The sequence below is a fragment of the Balaenoptera physalus genome (genome assembly GCF_965194825.1).
Source record: "Balaenoptera physalus genome assembly, chromosome: 8".
Classification (NCBI taxonomy): domain Eukaryota; kingdom Metazoa; phylum Chordata; class Mammalia; order Artiodactyla; family Balaenopteridae; genus Balaenoptera; species Balaenoptera physalus.
Window position 1 is genome coordinate 72,595,712 of NC_138887.1, and position 25,974 is coordinate 72,621,685.

General features: G+C 41.5%; 1 protein-coding gene across 7 annotated transcripts in view; it reads right to left on the minus strand.

Annotated features, from left to right (window-relative positions):
• GSDME (gasdermin E) overlaps positions 1–23,964 on the minus strand; it is a 96,587-nt gene extending 72,623 nt beyond the window's left edge. For 4 of the 7 annotated variants that reach the window (XM_082471961.1, XM_082471962.1, XM_082471963.1 and 1 more), the window contains exons 1-2: positions 10,835–17,192; positions 3,573–3,802 (exon numbers count right to left, since the gene is read on the minus strand). In XM_082471961.1, the coding sequence (XP_082328087.1) occupies positions 3,573–3,783 (211 nt within the window). In that variant the 5' untranslated portion in view covers positions 3,784–3,802; positions 10,835–17,192. Of the gene's footprint in view, positions 1–3,572; positions 3,803–10,834; positions 17,193–21,030 lie in introns of those variants that run through there. The other 3 variants (XM_082471959.1, XM_082471958.1, XM_082471960.1) reach the window with 3 other exon arrangements.
• Between the last annotated feature and the right edge of the window lie 2,010 nt (positions 23,965–25,974).

A 25,974-nucleotide genomic window follows, 5' to 3' on the forward strand; every position in this document is an offset into this window, starting at 1 on the left:
AAAAGAAGAAGTAAAACAGTCACTGTTGGCAGATGACATGATACTATACATAGAGGATCCTAAAGATGCCACCAGAAAACTACTAGACCTAATCAATGAATTTGGTAAAGTTGCAGGATACAAAATAAATGCACAGAAATCTCTTGCATTCCTATACACTAATGATGAAAAATCTGAAAAAGAAATTATGGAAACACTCCCATTTACCACTGCAACAAAAAGAATAAAATACCTAGGAATAAACCTACCTAGGGAAACAAAAGACCTGTATGCAGAAAACTATAAGACACTGATGAAAGAAATGAAAGATGATACCAACAGATGGAGAGATATACCACGTTCTTGGATTGGAAGAATCAATATTGTGTAAATGACTATACTACCCAAAGCAATCTACAGATTCAATACAATCCCTATCAAATTACCAATGGCATTTTTTACAGAACTAGAATAAATCATCTCAAAATCTGTATGGAGACACAAAAGACCCTGAATAGCCAAAGCAGTTTTGAGGGAAAAAAACGGAGCTGGAGGAATCAGACTCCCTGACTTCAGACTATACTACAAAGCTACACTAATCAAGACAATATGGTACTGGCACAAAAACAGAAACACAGATCAATAGAACAAGATAGAAAGCCCAAAGATAAACCCACGCACCTATGGTCAACTAATCTATGACAAAGGAGGCAAAGATATACAATGGAGAAAAGACAGTCTCTTCAATAAGTGGTGCTGGGAAAACTGGGCAGCTACATGTAAAAGAATGAAATTAGAACACTCTCTAACACCATACACAAAAATAAACTCAAAATGGATTCGAGACCTAAATGTAAGACAGGGCACTATAAAACTCTTAGAGCAAAACATAGGAAGAACACTGTTTGACATAAATCACAGCAAGATCTTTTTTGATCCACCTCCTAGAGTAATGGAAATAAAAACAAAAATAAACAAATGGGACCTACATCTTTAAAGCTTTTGCACAGCAAAGGAAACCATAAACAAGACGAAAAGACAACCCTCAGAATGGGAGAAAATATTCACAAACGAATCAGTGGACAAAGGATTAATCTCCAAAATATATAAACAGCTCATGCAGCTCAATTTTAAAGAAACAAACAACCCAATCCAAAAATGGGCAGAAGACCTAAATAGACATTTCTCCAAAGAAGACATACAGATGGCCAAGAAGCACATGAAAACCTGCTCAACATCACTAATTATTAGAGAAATGCAAATCAAAACCACAATGAGGTATGACCTCACACCAGTCAGAATGGCCATCATCAAAAAATCTACAAACACGGGACTTCCCTGGTGGTGAAGTGGTTAGAAATCCGCCTGCCAATGCAGGCTACACGGGTTAGAGCCCTCGTCCAGGAAGATCCCACATGCCACGGAGCAACTAAGCCCATGCGCCACAACTACTGAGCCTGCACTCTAGAGCCCTAGAGACACAACTACTGAGCCCACATGCCACAACTCCTGAAGCCCATGTGCCTAGAGCCTGTGCTCCGCAAAAAGAGAAGCCACCGCAATGAGCAGCCCGTGCACCGCAACGAAGAGTCGCCCCCCCCTCGCCGCAACTAGAGAAAAGCCCACGCACAGCAACAAAGACCCAACACAGCCATAAATAAATAAATAAATAAATACTAAAAATAAAACACTCCCAATGTAAAAAAAATTAAAATCTACAAACAATAAATGCTGGAGAGGGTGTGGAGAAAAGGGAACCCTCTTGCACTGTTGGTGGGAATGTAAATTGATACAGCCACTATGGAGAACAGTATGGAGGTTCCTTAAAAAACTAAAAACAGAACTACCATATGACCCAGCAATCCCACTACTGGGCATATACCCTGAGAAAACCATAATTCAGAAAGAGACATGTACCACAATGTTCACTGCAGCACTATTTACAATAGCCAGGACATGGAAGCAACCTAAGTGTCCACTGACAGATGAATGGATAAAGAAGATGCAGCACATATATACAATGGAATATTATTCGGCCATAAAAAGAAATGAAATGGAGTTATTTGTAGTGAGGTGGACAGACCTAGAGTCTGTCATACAGAGTGAAGTCAGAAAGAGAAAAACAAATACCGTATGCTAACACATATATATGGAATCTAAAAAAAAAAAATCGTTCTGATGAACCTAGAGGCAGGACAGGAATAAAGACACAGACCTAGAGAATGGACTTGAGGACACGGGGAGGGGGAAGGGTAAGCTGGGATGAAATGAGAGAGTGGCATGGACATATATACACTACCAAATGTAAAATAGATAGCTAGTGGGAAGCAGCCGCATAGCACAGGGAGATCAGCTCAGTGCTTTGTGACCACCTATAGGGGTGGGATGGGGGGGTGGGATAGGGAGAGTGGGAGGGAGACGCAAGAGGGAGGGGATATGGGGATATATGTATACATATAGCTGATTCACTTTGTTATACAGCAGACACTAACACAACATTGTAAAGCAATTATATTCCAATAAAGATGTTAAAAAAAATAAGAAACAAAATTTTAATTAAAAAAAGAATCTATGCTAAAGCAATTGCTTAAAGGAAAAACAAAAACAACAACAAAAATTCAGATAACAATATTCATTGCAGCCTTATTTATGAAGCAGTAAATTGGACTGGTTAAGCAAATTAGGGTGCATACACACTGTTGAAAACAGTACTAAGAAATATTTAAACCCATGAAGGAAAACATGTAAGGTTAAATAAAAAATAAATGAGGAGTATATAAAAATTATATGTAGTATGTTTCCAATTTTGTTTTTAAAAAATTAGATGCAGAGAAAGAAAAGATACAATCCAAGTGTTAATGGGAATTAACACTTGATGGAGGAATTTTTGTTGATTTGTTTTCTTGCCTTTCTATATTTGATAAATACTCCTCTGTAATAATGAGTCAAACCCCCCATTTTTGATGTTTAATGTTTCAAGCCCACCAACCCCCTCTTTCCTTTCCGTTACACATCTGGGCAATAGGGTAAGAAACCCCAGGTGCTCCCTCCATTGGCACCGGCAGGAAATTGAAACCTTGTAAGCCCCAGCCTACATGCAGAACCCTCACCACACCTCCTATTCACTAGAGAAACTGAGCCCATCTCTTATCCCCTCCTTCTCTCTAGCTATTTTTGGACCAGTCTTGGGAACCTGCCATGCTGTCCCCAGAAAAGCTTCATTTTGTGAGTAATAAAACTTTTCACACCCTCCTGATGTGTATGTGGCATCATCAACCTCAACACCAAACCAAATTTGGGGAGGTAGAACCAGTCCACTTATGCTGAGGGGCCACAACACCTACAAATGAGCATGCCGTACTTTTATACCAAAACTGCAATATTATTTCTTAAATATTAAGCTATACCTTTTCATGTCAGGCCTGCAGAATTTTCTCATTTTACAAAAGGATATGTTTTTAAAACAGTAGGCAAAGAAACAGGAGAATTGCTTATAAGGTATCGCCTTAGAATCACTCAAGACAACGTGTGTCTAAAAGAAGAATCACCTCCTGTTCTGGAACTAATTGCAGAATATAACCAAAGAAACATACCTGGACTCAGAAACTGGTCTTCTGTGAGTACATCTCCCAGGGTGACAGATAAAAACTGGTACTTGGGTCTCTGCCAGCACCACAATCTCTTTTTTTTGGTCACCAGACTCAGAAGTTGTAATTTATCAGAGTCATTCAAGTTTGATACAGCAATCAGGTGACCTCCAGCATCAACTTCTCTAAGAAAATTCCTCGTTGCTTTGGCAAACATTTTGAGAGCTCCAGATTACCTGAAAAAATATATATATAGGAAGTTGTTATTTCGTGACTTTTTTCTAAAATTACCTTATTTCTCCCTAGTATCAATCAGTATACATGAAAAGAATACCTTCTCCTTAGAGAAGCCTCTAGTTTGAGTTCCGTTGATGTCTAAAAAATCAAATTGAAATACTGAAAGAGAATATGTATATAAATCAGGATAGGCTAGGTTATGCCTCCAAATCTCGGTGGCTTATAACTAGTAAGGTTTATTTAGTGCTCACACTACACGTCCAATACGGGAGGACAGGAAGGCTTTGCTCCTCGTAGTCATTCAGGGATCCAGGCTGAAGGGGCAGCCGCCGTCCTGAATATCATGTCATCAGCCAACAGGAAAGAGAGTTCTGAAAAGCCTCACACCAGCAATTAAATGCTCTGGCCCAAAACTGACACACGTCACGTCCACTCACAATTTGCCAGAACTAGGCAGATGGCCTCAGCCAACCACGATGGTCAGGAAATACAATCCTACCAAGTATTTGGAAGGCAGAGACCTGGGAATATCTGTTGAACAGCATACTGACTACCCCAATTTGTATCTTACTTATGACCACTTCTTTGAAGGGTCAAATGTGTTTTTTCTCTACACTGGGTGATGTCCCCTTGTTCATAAATGGGAAGTGACTAGCTATTACTTTTAACCCCAGATTTGAAAGCCCAGTCACTCTTCAGCCGGAGGGAAAAAAAAAGAAAGAGACATGTTGGAAGATATAAAAGTACTATATTCAGTGGAAGATGTATGTACTATTCAATAAATGGTGTTAGAACAACTGGCTAAACATCTGGAAAAAAATAAAGTCAGATCCCTAACTCATGCCATACACAAGAGCAAATCCTCAATGGATTAGAGTGTTTTTAAGGAAAAATGAAACCATAAAGGTACTAGAAAAAAATACAAACAAATATCTGTACAACTGTAGGATGAGAAAGGCCTTTAGGAAGACAAATGGCAAACTGAGAAAATACTTATAAAACAAAGAACCAGAGTATTTAACATATACAAAAAACCTTTACAAACCACATCAAGTTTTAAAAATACTGTAGTAGATACATGGGCAAAGATTATAAACAATTCACAATATATAAACTGCTCATAGCTGTACATATGCATATGAATATATACATATGTGCACACACATAATCATTATTACTCAAAAAAAGCACAAATTGAAAGATTTTTTTAAAACTATCCATAGTCAACAGTTAAAATGTCTAATGAACAAGAACTGTGTTTTATTTACATTTGTACCCTGGTGTCTGGCAGTCATATAGATAACAAAATCATAGAATTTAAGAGCTGAGATAATCTTAGATGTTAACTAGTTCAACCCACTTTTCTTTACCATGAATCTTCTCAAGGGCATAAAAAAAATTGTTTTACTATCACTAGTTCTTCTCTAAAGTACCTTTTCTTATATTATTGTATAGCCAGCTAACCCTGTTCTTGTATCAGAGCACTCATTTATTCATTTATCAAAATATTTATTCAATCGGTATACAAGGCAAGATTTGGGACCAGCAAGGTCGTGATGTCCAGGAGACATGGTTTGGTGTAGATATGCCCATCACCAATTCTTTGACAGACCGAGAGTTGCTTTGCAAGCTCTGGGACTGGTTCCTGCACTGGACTGCCAGGTTCTAGAGAGGGGAAGCACAAAGGATAAGGATGAAGAGGCCTCAGTCCTGGTCCTGAAGGCCTATGCCTCCTCTGGGGGACCAGGGCAGCAGGAGCCACTCGAGGGGTTATATAGGGAGCAGTGTGATCAGAGCGGTCACTTAGAAAGATCTTCTGGAAGCAAAATAGGAAACCAGCTGGAAGGGAACAATTAGACAACACACAGTGATGCTGAACTATGTCGGTAGTGTAAGGGTAGAAAAGATGCTGGTTTGGTGGTTTCCCCAGAAGTCTGGTTGGATGTGAGGGTGCTGATGAAAGAGAGGAGACTCCCCAGCTTGGCCTGCAGCTAGCTCAGGCCTGGGTCGGCTGATGAGATGGAGACACCAGCTACCAAGAGAGGGATCCAGAAGGAAGCAGACTGCTGGGGACAGTAAGACAGTAACTGCTGAAGAGTGCATCTAGGATAAGGTGTAAGGTTTATTTTGTCAAACACAAGGAAAGAACTTTTAACAAAATAAGGTCTCCCCAACGACCTGGGGGATTTTACCCTGCTTGTCCAAGAGAAGAGCCACAGCAGAACCTGCCTCAGTTCACCATGGTTATCAGGATCTCCATTTTTATGGTTTTTATTCTTTCCTGGGACAACCTGGAAGGGAGTTCACTAACTTGCCTTCAGATTAAACAGGTTTCTGAAGAAGCCAAATCAGGCTTGCCATTAAAAAATAATAAAATAACAAAACCCAAACCCATCTGCTATGGGCAGCAAAGCCCTAGTAATGACACCAATCCTCCCCAGAGGGATTAGAGGATGAAGAAAGAGAACCCCTAAATTAATTTTTAGTTTTCTTTTTCAATCTAGCATCAAATACGGCCTCTTGACAGTGTAGGCTGCTTTAAAAAGAGTTAATGGAAGTGGCTATTGCTTTGGAGGTTTTTATAAGAATCAGGCTTATTCAATCAAGGAACTCAGAATATTCTCCTTGTGAAGGTAAAGTTAGAGGCTTTTTTTTTTTAATTACTATGTTTGAATACACAGTACCTTTACATGGCTCTAATATCTAAACTATGGAAAAAGATATACACTGAGAAATCCCATTCCTACCCAGGTCCCATCTACCTTTTCACCCCTCTCCCCTTCAGGTATATCACCTTCATGTTTCTTTATACAAATATAAGTAAAAAGGAGTGTACACACTTTTCTGCATCTTACTTTCTGTCATGTGGCAATATATCCTGGAGATCTTTCCATGGTTAGAACCTTCTGCATAATACAGCTTCATAGTACCCCTTCACATGGATGTACCATTGCTTATAACCTGTCCAGTACTGCTGATCACTTGGGTAATTTCTAAATTTTTATTATTATAAAAATGCCACATTAAATACTCCTGAATGTATGTCTTCTTCCTACATGGGCAAGAGTATCCGAAGGGAGATTTCTAGAAGAGGGATTGCTAGACCAATGGGTAAATGTATCTATAATTTACAGGTTGTACCATCTTGCAGTCTCACCAATAAGGTATGAAAGTATCAGTCTCAGCAACAGAGTATGGTATCAACCTTTTGTATTTTTTTTTTTCAGTCTCGTAGGTGAGAACTGGTATCTCAGTGTAGTTTTCTGTTTTTTTGTTTTTTTGGTGGGGTCGTGTAGATCAGTTGCCAATATCTTTTGTTTTCTTTTTTAATTAATTATTTATTTTTGGCTGCATTGGGTCTTCGTTGCTGTGCGTGGGCTCTCTAGTTGCGGCGAGTGGGGGCTACTCTTCATTGCGGTGCGTGGGCATCTCGTTGTGGTGGCTTCCCTTGTTGCGGAGCACGGGCTCTAGGCACACGGGCTTCAGTAGTTGTGGCGAGTGGGCTCAGTAGCTGTGGTGCGTGGGCTCAGTAGTTGTGGCTCGCGGGCTCTAGAGCGCAGGCTCAGTAGTTGTGGAGCACGGGCTTAGCTGCTTCACAGCATGTGGGATCTTCCCGGACCAGGGCTTGAACCCATGTCCCCTGCATTGGCAGGCAGATTCTTAACCACTGTGCCACCCAGGGAAGTCCCTCAGTATAGTTTTAAGTCATGTTATTTTAATACAAATGAAGTCAAGCACCTTTTGTTTAAAGTCTTTTTCTTAACTGTTTGTGCCCTTAGCCCATTTTCTATTGTTTTTTTCCTTTATTCCTAGGATCTTTCAACAGAATAGAGAGATGAGCCAAAGTACAATATATGCTAGAAATTTAATACAATACAGTTTATCATGTGGCATTGGGAGCCAATAAGCTGTTGTCTGATTCTCAAACTTCTAAAGTAACTGTCCAGCCAGGAAAGATTAAATAATATGTCCAGGGCCCACCAAAGGACCTAGAACCCAAGTTGCCTGGCACAGACAAGCACAATAATGTCTCAACTAGAAGTTAGACTTCAGATTCAAATTTCCAAAATGCTCCAACCTGGAAGTAGACGAAAATGGCCTCATGAGAGACCAAGCTCAAAACGCGCATGGCCTAAAACCCCACTACACTTCACAGCTGTACCGAAGATCCTGGGCTCTCTCATTTGGGGCCTGAAAAATTCCATTAGCAAACAGTTCCTACTTGTCTGACTATGTGGCGTCCCAGCTCGAAGCAGATGAGAACTCAGAGAGCCAAAGTGAAGGTGGTAAGGATATACAAGCTCGAATGAGACTCCTGGACAAAAGACATAAGAGGAAGAGACCAAGAAAGCAAGACAACAACACAAAGTCAGAAGAGTACATGGCCAACTGGGACCACTGGCTCCTGGGAACAAAGAGTAAAACAAACACTCGTAAACAAACACTCGTAAAAATAGTTGCCAAGGTAATGATAGCATAAGAAGATACTACAATCACTCGTGTCCATCCTCAAGACTGATTCAGAGTGATGGAATGATCACATCTTTGAGTTGCAAAGGACTCGCTTCTTCCTAATACCCAATTCAGGATTCTTCTCTGGAGCAGCTCTAGTTGATCACTGGGCCTCTGCATGAATAGTTCTAGGAAAGAGACCTGAACATCGAAATCCACTAAAAGGGTGCGGAGGGGGGGGGGGGGGGGCGGGGGGGCAACTGTATATCGTGTACCTGCTGTGTGCCAGGTACTGGGCTAAGTCCTTTCTACACATTTGCTCATTTAATCTCCACGACAACCCCTGAGTAGGCACTGTCCACATTTTACAGATGTGGAAACTAAAGTTCAAAGATGTTAAGTAACTTGCCCAAGATCACAAGAAAAAAAGCAGCAGCCCTGACATCCAAGAGCCTGCCTGGTACCATCAGCTAGCCCTGGGGTTGCTGGCACCGGCCTGGCGTTTTCCTGGTGAACATGAACAACACCACAGAACGTCGACAACTGGCAAGGGCACTCTGTGGTCATGATAAATCAAGACCAAAACAAGACCTCTCATAGTCTTATCTGACCACAGACAAAATACGAACACTGCCCAAACCACAAAAATGACCAAACACTCCCACCATCCCCACCAACCCTAAACACAAGTGACTGCGGTTCTCAGCCAACCACAGTTTTAGCCTCACTCCTTTCAGACAAGGTTTATGAAGATACTCCAGAGAATCTCCCCCACTTTCTGACAGCATCCAATCCAGAGCAAAGTCCTATCTCCTTAAACTCTCCCCCAAATCGCCTACAAGCCCAAATTCTGTAACTCCTTTCTGCACTCAGTTACGGAGATGCCCAGGATTCCCCATGGAGCGAAGTCTCCCTCATTCAGCAAGCAATGACCCATCCCCTTCAACTCCACCTGTGTTGCCAGAGGTCTCTGACTAGAAGGCACTGAATGTCAAGTAGAGAGATAGTGCTGAGCCCAGATTCCAACCGAGGTCCACCTGCCTCCCAAGCCTGAGCCCTGGACCACCCTGCTCTGCCGACTCCCCAGTCAGGTTTTGTTTGTTTGTTTGTTTGAATTTGGACTACATATAATTTGTTTTATAAAGTAAGAAAATGTGCTCAAAAGAGTAAACTTCAGTTATGGTGGAAGCAAAAACCATGGCTGTAAAACACATTATTTCTTCATTATCTAGGAAAATGAGACACCGCTGTTAGTACTTATCTCCTAACAACTTCAGCACATTTTGAATTTAGTTTTCTAAATAACAAAGTGAAATTGAGTCTATTAAATTAAAACAGGTGTCATCCTTCTGTATCTTCCCATGCTTACAGCCCAGTACCTTCATTTTTATAATAAGAAGGCAAATTAAAGACAAGGTACTCCATCATTTCTTTCTAAAATAAAAATCTGAAATAAAAAACAAACGATGGTCACAAGACAGGCATGAGACTGAGAAAGGAGTCAGGGCAAGGCAGCAAAGGCTTTTAGAAAGTGGGGTGGATAACAGGAGACTGATTAAGAATAAAGAACCCTCTGGTCCCCTTGAGGGTTCAAAAAGAACAAAAAGAAAAGCACTTCTGAAAACCATAAGGCTTCCTCCTAAAGCAGGCGAGCTAAGGGCAGCAGATGGGAGCTTGGGCCGCATTTCTCAGATCTCTCTAATTGCCTGGACTCATCTTCTCCCGGCTGTTTTCCTTTATGAGAAGAGTTCATTGGCGGTGGCTTTGGAAAACGATTAATTTACTCTACATTTATTCAGCTGTTTCTCTGACCTAACAGCAATATTTCATTCCACTCCAACTAGTCTATCTCTTAAGGGCATCGATCCCAAGGCATCCGTCCCTCTGAATGGTCCTCTGAACAGAGTAGACTCTCAATGAGAGGTTTTTTTGAACACTCTACAACCAGCGCCTTTCTAAGACCGCCCTCTGGTCTTTCCCGGTCAGGTGCAGATGGGAAGGGGTCTGGGATCCGCACGTTGAGGCCCCGTGAGCAGCGGTGATGTCATCCCACCCAGGCCGAGAACTCCCGAGGGGCTTGGCCTCCTCCACAAGCTCGGGGCCCAGTATCCCGTACCCCACGGATGGGGACTTGGTCCGCCCCAGAGAGTGAATTCCACGCCGGCCCCCGCCTTCCTTCCACGCACATAAAGCACCCCAGCGCCCGGCCACGGAGAGCCTAGCGCACCCGGAGGAGAAACCGGAAGACAAAGAATGAAGAAGTGGGGAGAGGGCGCAAAGGGTGGGGGGCAGGACAGTGGGTACCCGCTGCCCTAGCAACAGCCAGGGAAGGAAGTGGCAGTGGGAAGGGGGAGGAGAGGGTATGGGAAAGGGGTCGGGGGGACAGAGACGGGGGCTGGGAACGCGGACGAGGAGGGGACGCCATGGGGCCGGCGGTCCAGCTGCGGGCAGCCCACCCATTCGACCCCCATAGGACTAAGGGGCAGACGGGAGGGTGTCCCCTAGAGAAAGAGCCGCGCGGGCTCGGCTCCCCAAGGTCAGGGCCGGATCCGGAGCCGAGCCGAGCCGCCCGCACTTACCTCCCTGCAGCCTCGCGTCCCGCGCCCGGCGCCTGCCGAGTCTTAGGAGCCCCGCGGGTTGGGTTGGGCCGGGCCGGGGAGGGGATCTCCAGGGAGGAGGGCGGGCGGCGGGACCTTTGCTTCGTCCCCGCCCCCTGGAGCCGGGCGGGGCGGCCGGAGGAGTGAGCTCGGAGAATTTGCGCTCAGGAGTATTGAGTTCTTCAGCAGGGCCTGGAACGAGGCCCCCATATGCCCTGGGCATATCCTTAGGTTAGTTACCCCACCTCCTTATATTTTTGTCAGTAAAGTTGTCCCTGACTATTCAAATTAAAAGTAGAGCCAGTCCACCACCCTACAGGAACACGCCCTAGTTCCTCACCTGCTTTATCTCCTTTGCACTAATCACCATCTGATAGACGATACACATCATACTTATTTCATGCATTATGTTTCTCTTCCCTAGAATGTCAGCTCCACGAGGGGAGGAGCTTTTGTCTGTTTTGTTCACTATACCCGGCACCTAGCATAGTACCCGATGGATGGTTGATAGTAAATAATTGTTGAGTTAATTAATGCATCCTCTTGTTTCTCCTACTAGACTGTAGGGGTCTCACTCATCTTTGCAGTACTTGGCACAGGGTAGGTGAACAATTAATTAATGGTTGTTGGATGAATGAGTGATTTGAAATGGTCAAGAGAGAAGGTGGTCCCCTTTTGGTCCCCTGCCTGGCTAAAGAGATTAGACAGTGGAAGAAAAAGAGAATCACTGTCTTGGCCCTGTCAAGAGACATTAATCTATGCTATTGGTTCTCTGTTCTCAAAATTATACAGTGATGACTCTGACTTGTTACAGAGATTATTGTCTCCTGACCTTGGCCATTAACCTCAAGAACATCCTTATAAGCAGCATGTTCATGAAGTTCCCACCAATAAGCCCAGCCCTCTGTCTAGATAGGTAACCACTTGTAACTCAGAGTACCTGAGATTTTTGGTGCAACAGTTACTCAATGGCTTCAAATTCTTCGCTTTATTTTTTTGTCCTGTCCACTGGCTTTCAATTAAATGCTTGAGGAAGATAGTATAAGATCAGCAGCTAATATTTATGTAGCACTTTCTAATTACTGTCACCAAGCATGGTTCTAAGTACCTTACATGCATTGATGGATTCATTTACTTCTCAACAGCAACTGGTTGGAGGTCCAAGTTACAAATGAGTAAATTGAGGCAAAAGCTGGGAAGCCCACCCAGCTGAAAAGAGATAGAGCCAAGATTTAAACCCAGATCATTTGACGCTGTAACAGAGCAGGATCCTATGGGGCCCTCCCGGGATAGACCCCCCCTACCCCACATCGTCTGCTGTAGCTCCTCTCAGCAGTACTGAAGGAATAGTATCTGACACACATTTCCTGAGTTGTTTTACAGATGCTTAAACCACCACCAAATGGAAGAAATTAACTACTTGATGACCATGACCAGACCTACTGGCAGCTAAGGATTGATAACGTTAACCCCTGTGACACCACCCTGTTACCTCACCATCACATACCCTGGAACACCCCTCCCTCACCTGGCCTTTAAAAATGCTTTGGTGAAACCCATCAGGGAGCTCGGGTGTTTTGAGCACTAGCTGTTCTGAACTCCTTGCTTTGTGCCCTGAAATAAACACTGCACTTTCCTTCACTGCAACCCAATGTCAGTAGTTTGGCTTTACCGCGTGAGAGTGAGTGGATCCAAGTTTGGTTCGGTAACACCACCATCTGAGCTTTAAAACCACCGGACGGTACAGACTCTTCAGAAAATAAGAAGCACAATAAGAGTTACCCCACCAAGCAGTGTTTGACCATGTATGTGTTGGGAGAGAGTGATGAAATGTGTTTAGGAAAGCTCCCTCCGTCCCCTTCCCCACGGCTACTTTTCCTGTCCCTGATGGGTGGGGTCAGGAGGATTCTGGCACAGCCCAAACTGAGAGTCTCAACTTTTCTGTTGTATTTTTTGAACAGTTGTGCTTATTATTATTACTATTATTATTATTAAAGTATTTGAAGACTTCAGACAGACAAATGCAAGATGGGAATTTTAGCCCAACTAGGAAAAAAAATGAATAAAAAGATAACATCCAACCCCAATGCTCTCACCCCATGAGATGGGGTAGATGTAGATGTATCCCTTTAGGAAAATGGAGCTATGACAGAATTCTGCAGGAGATGAATTGGGGTGGTCATAGTGATGGAAGTGTTTGCTTTTAATAAGATTCCCTCTATGAACTAGGTTTCAACTTATAGAACCCGCTGAAACACATCTATGGGGTGTTGTGTATTTCCTACTCTTTTCCCAGACCCTTACTGAATAAGCAACATGTAAAGGTCAGCAAAAATTGATAAAATTTATTACTGGGGTGTATTTCATAAATGAACACGCTAACAAACCAGCTGTGCATGGCTCTGCTGTTAACTACTTCCAGGTTCTTTGGGAGCCACTTTTGAAGAGACCTGCACTCTTTTAGATAAATAGCCTCCATGGTGGAGAAATAACACACAGGTTTTGGATCGGTTAGATGTGGGTCAAATCCAGCCTACCACTTACCAGCTGAGTGACCTTGGGCAAATTTTTAACTTCCCATTTAAAAATTGCCTATAGTGAGATTAAAAGAGAAGATGTACGAAAAGCACTCAGCACATAGTAGACCCTAAATAAAAGTTCATTTCCTTTCCTTTACTAATTACTTTTTGGTTAATGTCACTTTTAAGTTGAGCCTAAAAATTTTCACCTGTGTATAATTTTGTCTTTTACCATATTGACTGCTTCCCAGAGGAACATCGCTACTAACATAACTTAAAATAAAATTTGGCATACGTTGATATATATTTTTAAACCAATTTAATTTACTTCCCTGAATCCCAAAAGTGTTTTTTTTTTTTTTTTGCAACTGGAGACTGCATTGCCAATGCGTATTACAGGTTACCACTCTAAAATAAAAAGCTTAAGGAAGGTTAAATATGGTCCAGAATTAACAGCCCATTTCTTTCAATGTCCCAACCATCTCTTATTCAATTGCAAGGTACAGATACAGACAGAAGAAGAACTGAAATTTACTTGTTGGCCAGCAAATGATCAACCAAACTTGTCCAAATTTAAAGTCTCAAGGCAAATATGATTGGACAAATAAGGAAATAAAGTAATTTGTTGTTCAGTTATTATTTACTGCACTACAAACTACCCTAAAACTTAGTGGCTTGAAACAACAATCATCTTATTACATCTCACGATTTTGTGGGTCAGGGCTCAGCTCAATGATTCTTCAGTATCATGTGGCATTGACTGGGATCACTCAGCAGAATTTAGCTAGTGAATAGCCTAGTCTGGAAGGTCCAGGATGGATGACTGTACCCACATGTCTAACGCCTTGGCAGGGAGGGCTGGAAGGCAGTGCTCAGCTGGGATTATCAACCACACCCCTTACATGTGGCCTCTTTATCGTGGTGATCTAGGGGAAGTCTTACGTGGAGGCTCAGGGCTCCAAAAGCAAGTATTCCAAGAAACAAAGCAGAAGCTATGTCTTATGACTTAGCCCCTGAAAACCCAGAACGTAACTTCCACAGCATTCTACTGTTGAAGCAAGCCCAGATTCAAAGACAGGGGAATTATACTCTACCTCTTAATGGGAGAAAGAGTGAAGAGTTTCCAGACATCTTCATTCTACTATACTTGTTTTTATGAAAGAGAATGCCATTAAATAATAATAATAAACAAATAATAATAAAGTTAGTTTAAAAAAAAAAAAACAACTCCTATATTTTCTGTTCATTGTTCATGTAGAAACACATACCATTGTCAGCATAAAGGAGATTTGCAATGAAGACCGGCAGTCATCCACCAGAGGTCAGGTTTCTAGAAACATTCAGGAATAACATTATTGCTGCACAAGTTTTTCTCACCCCATTATCATTATTCTTAAAGATTACTCAGCGTCCAAGTTTGCTATCCCCAGCATAGAGAAAGGCAAAGTCCGTGCATCTGACATTTTGTTAATTTAACAAATATTTATTAAGGACCTACTATGTGCCAAGCACTACATTAGAAACTGGGGATATACTGGTGAGTGAGGGAAACGTGGTCCATGCCCTCATGGAGTGTGGGAGACTATCTGGGAAGGCAGACAGATAAACACTAAGGAGGAAGTGTGGGAAGTTCCATGGTCAGATGCCACGGGAAGGCTTGGCTAGAGCATGTAACGTGGTGGAGGAGGAAAGGTAGCCGGGTCAAGGAAAGACGAAGGGTCAGGGTAAGCGAACTGCCAAAACAAATAAAACCCCACATTACAATGGCTCAAACATCACAGCAGTTCATTTTTTCTCAGTGAACAACCTAAGGTAGTTCCTGAGTGTGGGAAAAGGGGATGGAGGAGTGTAATCTCTGTTCCTTCAGGAACCAGCCTGGAGAGACTCTGCCATTTGCAATTCAAGGCTGCCAAGTGTGCCAGGCATGGGCATCTCCAGAAGGCTGAGAAGGAAAGAACCTGGAGGCTCCCTCGTGGGAGAGTTTCATGGGCCTGGCACTTTGCCTGTGTACCTTCCTCTGCCTAGAAATCAGTCCTGCTCATCACAAGGGAGGCAGGAGGATGTAGTCCTGGTGCCCAGGAAGAAAGAGGAAACGGGTTTCTGAGAGCAGTAGTGGGCTCAGCTTCAAAATGCTTTTAGAGGACAAATAGGCATTGGACAAATAGGTATAGGACAAGCTCAAAGCTTTTATAAAGAATCCCAATTAGGGCAACCCAGACAGCTGAACTGTTTTTAGTTTAAATCATTTATTTTTGGATTATATAACGCATACTATGAAAAAATTAAAACTTTAAATCCTGTGCCGGGTTTAAAGGATATCTAAGAAAACATGGAGAAACTGGTGATAGAGTGGGGGAGGGGTCCTTTATCTTTAACAATTATTACTGATAAAACTTCTTCGCTGAGTTTTAACTGGAGGGGGAGAGTGGGAATTGAATACACATTTGTTACTTGGTGAGGTCCTTAAAAAGGCTAATTGCAATGGAAAAAACAATTTGGCAAGAAAAAATTATCTTGGCACCTGATTCAATCTTGACTGATTGCTAGAAGCACCAGTGCAATAAATTTGTCAGTCTGAATGATGAGAAAACGGCTTCAGAAGTTCAGCCCCTGCCACTCCTGGGCACCTTTGACACCATGAAAGATTTTACGTTCTTTCAAACTGCTGGTAGAAGTGGATTTTTTTTTATAATAGCATACTTTGAAATCTTCAAGCTTCTCTTTTTTTTTTCCAGATGACCTGCACCTGTCACCTCAATGCAAGGCTGGGTTTCTCTGAGGAATCTAGACAGCCAGTAGGAAATGGATACACAAGGACTTCAGAATTCAAGTAGGCTTGCTTTCTGAAAGTAAATCCATCTTTCTCTGCTAATGTTCACATATTAAAAGCAATAAAAACATCAACACTGTGATGGTTAATTTTATGTGTCAACTTGACTGGGTTAAGGGATGCCCAGATTGCTGGTAAAACATTGTTCTGCATGTGTGTGTGAGGGTTTTCTGGAAATAGATTAGCATTTGAGTCTGTAGACTGAGTAAAGCAGATCACTCTCACCAATGCGGGTGGGCATCATCCAATCTCTTGAGGGCCTGAATAGAACATGAAGGTAGAGGAAGGGAAATTTGCTCTCTCTACCTGAGTTGGGACATCTATCTTCTCCTGTCCTCGGACATTGGTGCTCCTGGTTCTCCAACCTTCAGACTCAGACTGAACTATACCACTGGCTTCCCCGGTTTTCCAGATCATAGATGGCAGATCTTGGGACCCTCAGTCTCCATTATCATGTGAGCCAATTCTTATAATAAATCTTCTCATATAAAGATATAATCTATATATCTATATATAGAACCAAACAGAATCAATAGGCTATATCTCTGTATATCTATATAGATATACAGAAAATTTTTCCCAGAAAATTTTATATATCTGTATATCCATATAGATATATCCTATTGGTTTCGTTCTCTGGAGAACACACAATGAAAACCAACCAAACAGGCAAATCCCAGAGTCACTTAGGTGGCTGATTAAGACTTGGCAGTTTCATGATTTTGGAGCTGGCACAAGCACTAAGTTTGGGTCCCATCTCTGCCTCTTACTTGCACTTACTACTCCTCCAAGCCTCAGTTTTCTCATCTGTAAAGTGGAGATGATAACACCTAACTCACATGATGACTGTGATTCATCTGGCACCCAGTAGATACTTGAAATAGCAGCTGTCATAATTTTCAGGTTCCTTGGAATTCCATTCCATTTTACAAACATCACTGAGTGCCCACTATGTACCTGAATAAAGGCATTCTCTGCCCTTAAAAAGCTCACAACTGGGGCTTCCCTGGTGGCGCAGTGGTTGAGAATCTGCCTGCTAATGCAGGGGACATGGGTTCAAGCCCTGGTCTGGGAAGATCCCACATGCCGCGGAGCAACTGGGCCCGTGAGCCACAACTACTGAGCCTGCGCGTCTGGAGCCTGTGCTCTGCAACAAGAGAGGCCGCGATAGTGAGAGGCCCGCGCACTGCGATGAAGAGTGGCCCCCACTCGCCGCAACTAGAGAAAGCCCTCGCACAGAAACGAAGACTCAACACAGCCAAAAGTAATAAATAAATAATTTTTTAAAAAAAGAAAAAAAAAAAGCTTACAGCTACTAGAGGAGTGACCTGCTGAAAAAGTTTAAAAAGAGCCCAGTAATTCTGACTTGGGAGGGAAAATTGTCGGGAAATGTGTCCTGGAAAGACTAGCCTTTGATCAAGGACCTTGTAGCAAAGGATCCAGAAAAGAACAACAAACATCTTTGAAATCTCTCTAGATTCCATTTCTCATGGCTCTCTCCTCACCAAAAAAAAGCCCTGCCCACATAGGGCAATGCCAAACATTCCCCCCAGCTATGAAATAAGCCTCACATTCTAGAATCAGAAATATGCTTGAAATGTAGATATCCCTAAAGGAAGTCACAGGGAGATGAGACAAAGAATCACGTTAAAGCATAAACGTTGATATCCTTTCTGGAGAGCAGTGTTTGATCAGGCAGTTGAAAGATACATGGGAGGTTTACAAAAAGGAAACCACTATTTTGCAACTTTGCTACTTTTAGTTTAGTTAGAAGAGCGGGCACCAGGTTCTGATATCTATAATTGCTACATTTTTTTTGAATGCTTACTTCGTGTCCAGCATGGTCCTTAATAAACATTATTTCATCGACTCTTTGTACAACTCTATAAAGTATTATTATCCCTATTTTACAGATGGAAAACAAAACAAAACAAAACAATCCTCAAGAGGCAGCCTACAAGTCTGGCACAATTGATACTAGGATTTAAGGTCTCAGGTCTCAATCCAAGCCTTAACTTTTGATTACTGCCTGACAGGTGAATTTTGGGAGAAGTCAAACATTTAAACACAATCCTGAAAGTTCAACTTTTCACCTTCATGTTAATTAATATTCACTCACTCAAAATAGTTATTTCTTCTGTTCTTGAAAGCTGTCTGGAATAGTGATTCCTAAAACAACCCCTGCAGTCCAATGTAATGATTTCTATTACCCTGATATTAAAATATATTATTTTTATGCCTTCCAGAAATCTCTTTTTCTAAGAAAGTGAGGAAGTTTGCTTGGGCTGGATTTTCAAGGGAGGAGGAAATTGTAGGGACCTCCTTTTGTTTCTACTAAAGCTTTTGTCATTTCTTCTAAAATTGCCACAAAACATAGTCATTATAAGGCTAAGAAATCTGAGATAAAATTACATTTAAAATCTTTTATTATCCATAATATGCACAAAAACCTAAAACATTTTCTCAGATCACAATTTAGAGGCTGATTTCCTCTTTTATGTCTTGTCTGACAATTCTCCACTATTAGGGAGTCCAGAAAAAATGCTTTTGATGGCTCTCAGGCATGTTTATATAATACTTTATTAAATGCCATCTGCTTTTGCTTTATTAATGTTTTATTAAGGACCATCTGGCTGTTGCTAGATCATATAGACTCTCCAGTGAGTCAGTTCTCACCTCTCAATAAATTATCAAGAGTCATCATTAGCATAAGAGAGATGAAACCGGGTAGTGGAAAGAGGAGGAAACCAGGACACCTATGTCCCAAGGCTGCCCCCAACTGGTGTTGTGGTCAGCATGGGCCCTCGACCTGTCTGGGCCCATGTGTTTCACCTGGAAATCAAAGGTTGCACTCAATCTCTGAGATGACTTCAAACTTTAAAATTCTAGGTCAGAAGCTCAAATGCAGTGCTGTGGGCCAAAAACCCCAGGAGCATGGGGGAGGGCATGTAAATACCTTCCTGGCTACAGCCTGGACCTAATGGACAAAGAACTGGTAAGATTTAGGACAGGTGGGAGAGGCACCAGCATATCCTCAGCCAGGTGGAGACTTCTGTAAGGTCTGGGGCAGGAGTGGGGACCTGAGATGGGAAAGACAGGCTGAGAGCAGATTGGGGAGGGCTTTTCCTGGTGATGGGAAATTGTCAATTACATCTTTTCTCCACATCATTTTTTTCCCTTCTTGTCCTCAGCAATCTATAGTCCTTGGGAGCCAGCCATTCAAATAGGTCTAGGCAAACAGATTGGTCTCTTTAGTGTTTTAAACATTACGCTTAAAGCAAGAGTTTCCCAAATGGTGCAGCATGCAGTTGACAAGAGGACCTAGAAATTGAAGCCTTCAGCCCTGGAGATGTGTCACTCACTGGCTGGTTCTTGTAAGAATACTTTTATTTTCTTATTTTTTAAAAAATTTTATTGGAGTAGAGTAGATTTACAATGTTGTATTAGTTTCTGCTGTATAGCAAAGTGAATCAGTTATACATGAATACTTTTATTTTCTATGTGTGCCATGATATGACAAAGATTGGGAGTGCTACTCTAAAGCAATCTTATCCACCAAATTAATTTGCTTAGCTAATGTTACTTATCAGCAGTTCAAACATAAACAGCATTTATATTAAATTGTTTTTTATATACTAATATATAAAACATATTATATATTTAATGATATTAAATATAATTATGTATATTTAATATATATTAAATTCATATTGCTACAGCCTTAATGTATCACCCCAACATTCATATGTTGAAACCTAATCCCTGAGTGTGATGGTGTTTGGAGGTGGGGCTGTTGGGAGGTGATTAGGTCCTGAGGGCAGAGCCCTCATGAATGGAGTTAGTGCCCTTTTAAAAGAGGTCCCAGAGATATCCCTTCCCCTTCTTCTTGTGAAGACACAGCAAAAAGAAGTCCACCAATCTATGAGTCAGGAAGTGTGTTCCTACTGAGGCCGCACTCCTTCTCAGATGTGACTCGAACCCAGCTTCACCTCAGGTTGGGACTTGAACCCACAACCCCTGACTTAGGAGGGGACTTGAACCAACTGTCTTTTAATTGAAACCATTCACCTGGTGTCAGGACTTACTGAAGCTCAGGTTCTTTTATCTCGATGAAGAAAGAATTCAGTGTGAGGCAAAGAGTGAGTTTATTAGCATAGGATGCTTGCGACAGATACAAGTGGGCAGGAGAGGGAGCACAGCCAGAGAACAAAGAGGGCTACATTTTTATAATCAAAAAAACGTTGGGAGGGGAGAAGACCACCTTCTTCCTCATTCTTGGGCAGACATCAAGGCTTACATCATTAGTCCCTCCTTTAACCCTATGTCGTCAAACTGGGACTGTCATGGTGCTATTTAAATCATATGGATATTAGCAAAAGGGTGGTGACATATTCTAAAATATGGTAATTCATCTCAGGTTTCGGTATAATGTCCCCTTTCACCTAGTTTCTTTCCCCTTTCACCTATATTCCTGTCTTGGCTACATGCAGAAATGCTACTCTTCAAGGACAATTAACTCCCTGACTTCATGTAACAAGATGTAGACCCCATATCTATTTTCTTGCACTTTAACTACATATGTAGATTGTTGCTTGGTTACTGGGTTCTTTTCTTGAAATGACAATTAATAGGGAAATAAAGAAAATATACGTGCTGTTTGCAGTCTGGCACTTAAGGAGCTTGAAAATCACTACTGCATCCTAACAAGTAAAAAGCTGAACAAAGTGAAAAATCAACAACTCTTCTTAGATTTGCTAGAGAGGTGAGGCCGTAGAGCAAAATGCTATCTTGGAAAGACAGACATGCAGGTACAAAGAATCACAACTTACCAGAGCAGAAACCTCTGCAGGAACCAGTGCCGAGGTAGGAAAACCTGAACTGTAATTGACAAATTGCTGGAGGCTCAGAGGGGATGAGTCTTAAAAGTTAAAAACTTTCCGCACTGGTGAGTTTTACCTCTAGGACCTCTACAAGGTTCTCACAGTTAATATCGGAGGAAAATCTCCTCTTGCATCCAGAAGGGGGAGGGAAAAAGTACTCATTTTGAAATTTACCACTGCATCTATTTCTTCTTAATAAGGTCTGTCTTCAGGAGAAACTATTTCACCAAAGCCTAAACCTATTGAGATTTTATCAAGACACTGACCTAGAGGAAGGGAAATACCCAACTTCAGCCCACTCTAGCCGCCCTGTCCTACCCAAGGGAGGAGAAAGAACCTGAGATACACTTGTGCAATCCCAAGTCCAGAGGCTCACTAAGGGTCTGATATCCAATCACAGTCTCCCAAGGCAAAGGAAATAAAAGCAAAAATAAACAAATGGGACCTAATCAAACATATGCTTTTGCACAGTGAAGGAAACCATAAATAAAATGAAAGGACAACCTAGGGAATGGGAGCAAATATTTGCAAACGATGTGACTGATAAGAGCTTCATTTCTAAAATATACAAACAGTTCATACAGCTTAAACAATCCAATCAAAAAATGGGCAGAAGACCTAAATAGACATTTCTCCAAAGAGGACATACAGATGGCCAACAGGCACATGAAAAGGTGCTCAACATTGCTAATTATTAGAGAAATGCAAATCAAAACTACAATGAGGTATCGCCTCACACCGGTCAGAGAGGCCATCATTCAAAAAGTCTACAAATAATAAATGCTGGAGAGGGTGTGGAGAAAAGCAAACCCTCTTGCACTGTTGGTGGGAATGTAAATTGGTGCAGCCACTATGGAGAACAGTATGGAGGTTCCTTAAAAAACTAAAAATAGAGTTACCATATGATCCAGCAATCCAACTCCTGGGCATATACGTGGAGAAAACTCTAATTTGAAAAGATACATACACCCCAATGTTCATAGCAGCACTATTTCCAATAGCCAAGACATGGAAGCAGCCTAAGTGTCTACCAACAGGTAAATGGGTAAAGAAGCTGTGGTATATATACAATGGAATATTATTTGGCCATAACAAGGAATGAAATAATGCCATTCGTAGCAACATGGATGGAACTAGAGATTATCATACTAACTGAAGTAAGTCAGACAAAGACAAATATCACGATATTACTTATATGTGGAATTTTTAAAAATGATACAAATGAACTTATTTACAAAACAGAAACAGACTCACAGACATAGAAAAGAAATTTATGGTTGCCAAAGGGGAAATGGAGGGGAGGAATAAATTAGGAGTTTGGGATTAACAGATACACATTACTATATACAAAACAGATAAACAACAAGGACCTACTGTACAGCACAGGGAACTATATTTAATATCTTGTAATCACCTATACTAGAAAAGAATCTGAAAAAGAATATATACATATATCCTATATATATATATATCCAAATCACTTTGCTATACACCTGAAACTAACATAATATTGTAAATCAACTCTACTTTAATTTAAAATTTTTTTAATTAAATAAAAGACTGAGATCTAATCATAGGTCTATAGAACTCTCTCCTTCCCTGACACCTTACTATCACATCACTGAAAGCCTATTTACTGCAGTTTCTTTACCCAAGACATACATCATGCACAGCTTTCAACAAAAAATTACAAGGCATACTAAAAAAAATGCAATTTGAAAAGACAGAGTAAGCATCAGAACCAGACTCAAATATGGCAGAAATGTTGGTATTATCAGACCTGGAATTTAAAACAACTATAATTAATATGCTAAGGGTTCTAATGGGTAAAAGTAGACAACATGCAAGAACATGGATAATTGTGATATAAAAAAAAAATTTTGGTCTTGTCCCTGGCTCCTGGCACAGAACTTGTAAAACTCTTGGAATCTCCTGGGTGATGATGGTGTCTTTGGTGTGTTAATAAAATGACTTTTGGCTGAGGGACACCTAGATAGCTTCAGGATGGGGGCTGGGCACCAGAAAGACCAAACCATGTGATCAGAGGGCTGGAAATTTCAGTCCCATCCCTGACCTCTGGCAAGGGGAAGGGACTAGAGATTATGTTCAATCACCAATGACCAATAGTTTTAAACAATCATGCTTACGCAATGAAACCTCCATAAAATCCCAATAAACAAGAGGATTTGGAGAGCTTCCAAACACACTGAGGTGCTAGGCAAGTGGTGCACCCAGAGAGGGCATGGAAGCTTGGTGCCCCTCGCCTTATACCTTGCCCTATGCATCTCTTCCATTTGGCTGTTCCTGGGTGGTGTTCTTTATAATAAACTGGTAATAGTAAGTAAAGTGCTTTCCTGGTTTCTGTGAGTTATTCTAGAAAATTATCAAACCTGAGGAGGGAGTTGTAGGACTCTCCAAATTTGTAGCCAAGTCAAACATAACTGTGGGTAACCTGGGAACCTGATACTTGTGACGGGTGTCTGAAGTGGAGACAATATTGTGGGACTGAGCCCTTAACCTGTGGGGTCAGTGCTAAATCCAGGAGTTGGTGTCAGAGTTGAACTGAATTACTGGGCACCCAGTTGGTGTCAGAGAATTGGAGAACTGGTTGGCATTAGAAAACACTCCTGAAAGAACCTGAGAGTAGTGTAAGCAGAGAGATGGAAATTCTAAGAAAGAATGAGAAAGAAGTACTAGAGATCAAAAACGTTGTAATGAAAATGAAGAATGCCTTTGATGGACTAATTAGTAGACTGGACATGACTGAGGTAAGAATCTCTGAGCTTGAGGATATGTCAATAGAAACTTCCAAAGCTGAAAAGCAAAGAGAAAAAAGACTGAAAAAGAGAGAACTAAATATTCAAGAACTGTGGGACAATGAAAAAAGATAACATGCATGTAATGAGAATACCAGAAGGAGAAGCAAGAGAGAAAGGGCCAGAAGAAATATTTGAAACAATAATGACTGAAATTTTTCCAAAATTAATGTCAGATATAAAACCACAGATCCAGGAAGCTCAGAGGACACCAAGGCGGATAAATGCCAAAGAAACTATACCTAGGCATGTCATATTTAAACAGCAGAAAATCAAAGAGAAGGGAAGAAATCTTGAAAGATGAAAATATAAAGCATGTTAGATAGTGGTAAGTGCTAAGGGGAAAAAATAAAGAAGGGGCTAAGGAACTGTACTGGGTGTGGGGGGGGGGCGTGGAGGGGACTGGGGTTGGGGGGCAGGGCGAAGTTTGGAATTTTCCATAGACTGACCAGGGAAAGAATCCCTGGAAAGGGGAGCTTACAGTCAAATTACTGTGAGCTCTTGAATTCATGGTGGACACATTAATAATGCCTTTCTTTATTTGGAGACTGTAACAGGCTCCTTGGTGCAGTAGAAAGGGTATAACTAGGCTGGCATCCTGTTCTGCCACCCACTGACTGTGTGAGCATGGGCAGGTTACCTGACTGTCTGGGCCTCTGTTTCACATCTACAGCTGAGCTTCTTCCTAAAGGACCTAGATCTGCAGGGACCCCCCTGTCCCCAGCTCAGGATGGCTGCCTCGTGCCTATCTTCAGGTCTCAGCTTAAACTTCACTTTCTCTTGGCAGCATTCCCCAACCCACAGGTTTAGTGAGGTCTCTCTTATTTAGTCTCATATCTTCCTTCATAATAGTTTTCTCAATTGTGATTAATTAGTTGGTTGTGTTAACTATTTAATGTCTGTTTTTCCTGCTGGGATGCAAGCTCTGTAAGAGGGAGAGCCATGCCTGTCTTTGTTCACTGCTACATCCCTAGCACTTCTCACAATGCCTAGCACAGAGTAGGTACTCCACAAGTATCTTTTGACTGCACAGATGAATAAATGAACAGTGAAGTGGTTATGAATTAGAGATAATTCTAGGTTAAGTAATTGGCATAGTGCCTGGCATATATTTGGTGCCTAGTAAATGATAGCTGTTGATTTCATGGACATATTTCTCATCAGATGTTAGTAGTTTCCACGACTAACTTGGTTTTATGTCTTTGCAAAGGATGTTGGGATTTTAGGGATGGGTTTCCATATCAGTAGTTTTTCAAAAAATACAATCACTAGAACTTAGAGAAGGTCTTTGTTTTGTCTTGTTCGTTCTTTGGGTTTTTTTTTTTTCCCCCCTCTGGCCGGTTGATTCTCCTTCTATATGGTAATGTCTCTTTTACCTATGAAAGAAGCCATGAGATGAGACTTGAACTTCAAAGATGAAGAATCTAATTGCCGGGACTTGGATTATTTCAAGCAATGAAACACCCAATAACTTTTAAGGACCTGTTGGAATGGGGAGGGGCAGACATACCAGGTGCTGGCTAGGTTATGGGATTGCATTGTCATGGAACACCAAGCTTTTCACCTGAACTGCCTTCCTGGTCTGAGAGGCTGTAGGTGGAAATGGTGTACAAAATAGCACTCAGCAACAGCATATGCTTTTCTTTCTCCCACCTTCATTCCTGGAGGGTCTGTCCTTGGTCTCCTGGAAACTCATCCATGACAATAAAAATTTTTTTCCTTCTACAGGCATACCTTGGAGATACTGCAAGTTCAGTTCCAGATCACACAATAAAGTGAATATTGCAATAATGTTAGTGACACAAACTTTTTGGTTTCCCAATTTGTATAAAAGTTATGTTTACACTATACTGTAGTCTATGAAGTGTGCAGTAGCATTATGCCTAAAAAATGTACACACCTTAATTAAAAAATACTTTCCTGCTAAAAAAAAAATGCTAACTACCATCTGAACTTTCAAGAAGTCATAATCTTCTTACTGGTGGAGGGTCCTGCCTCGATGTTGATGGCTCCTGACTGATCAGGGTGGATGGTTGCTGAAGGTTGGGGCGATTGTGGCAGTTTCTTAAAGTAAGAC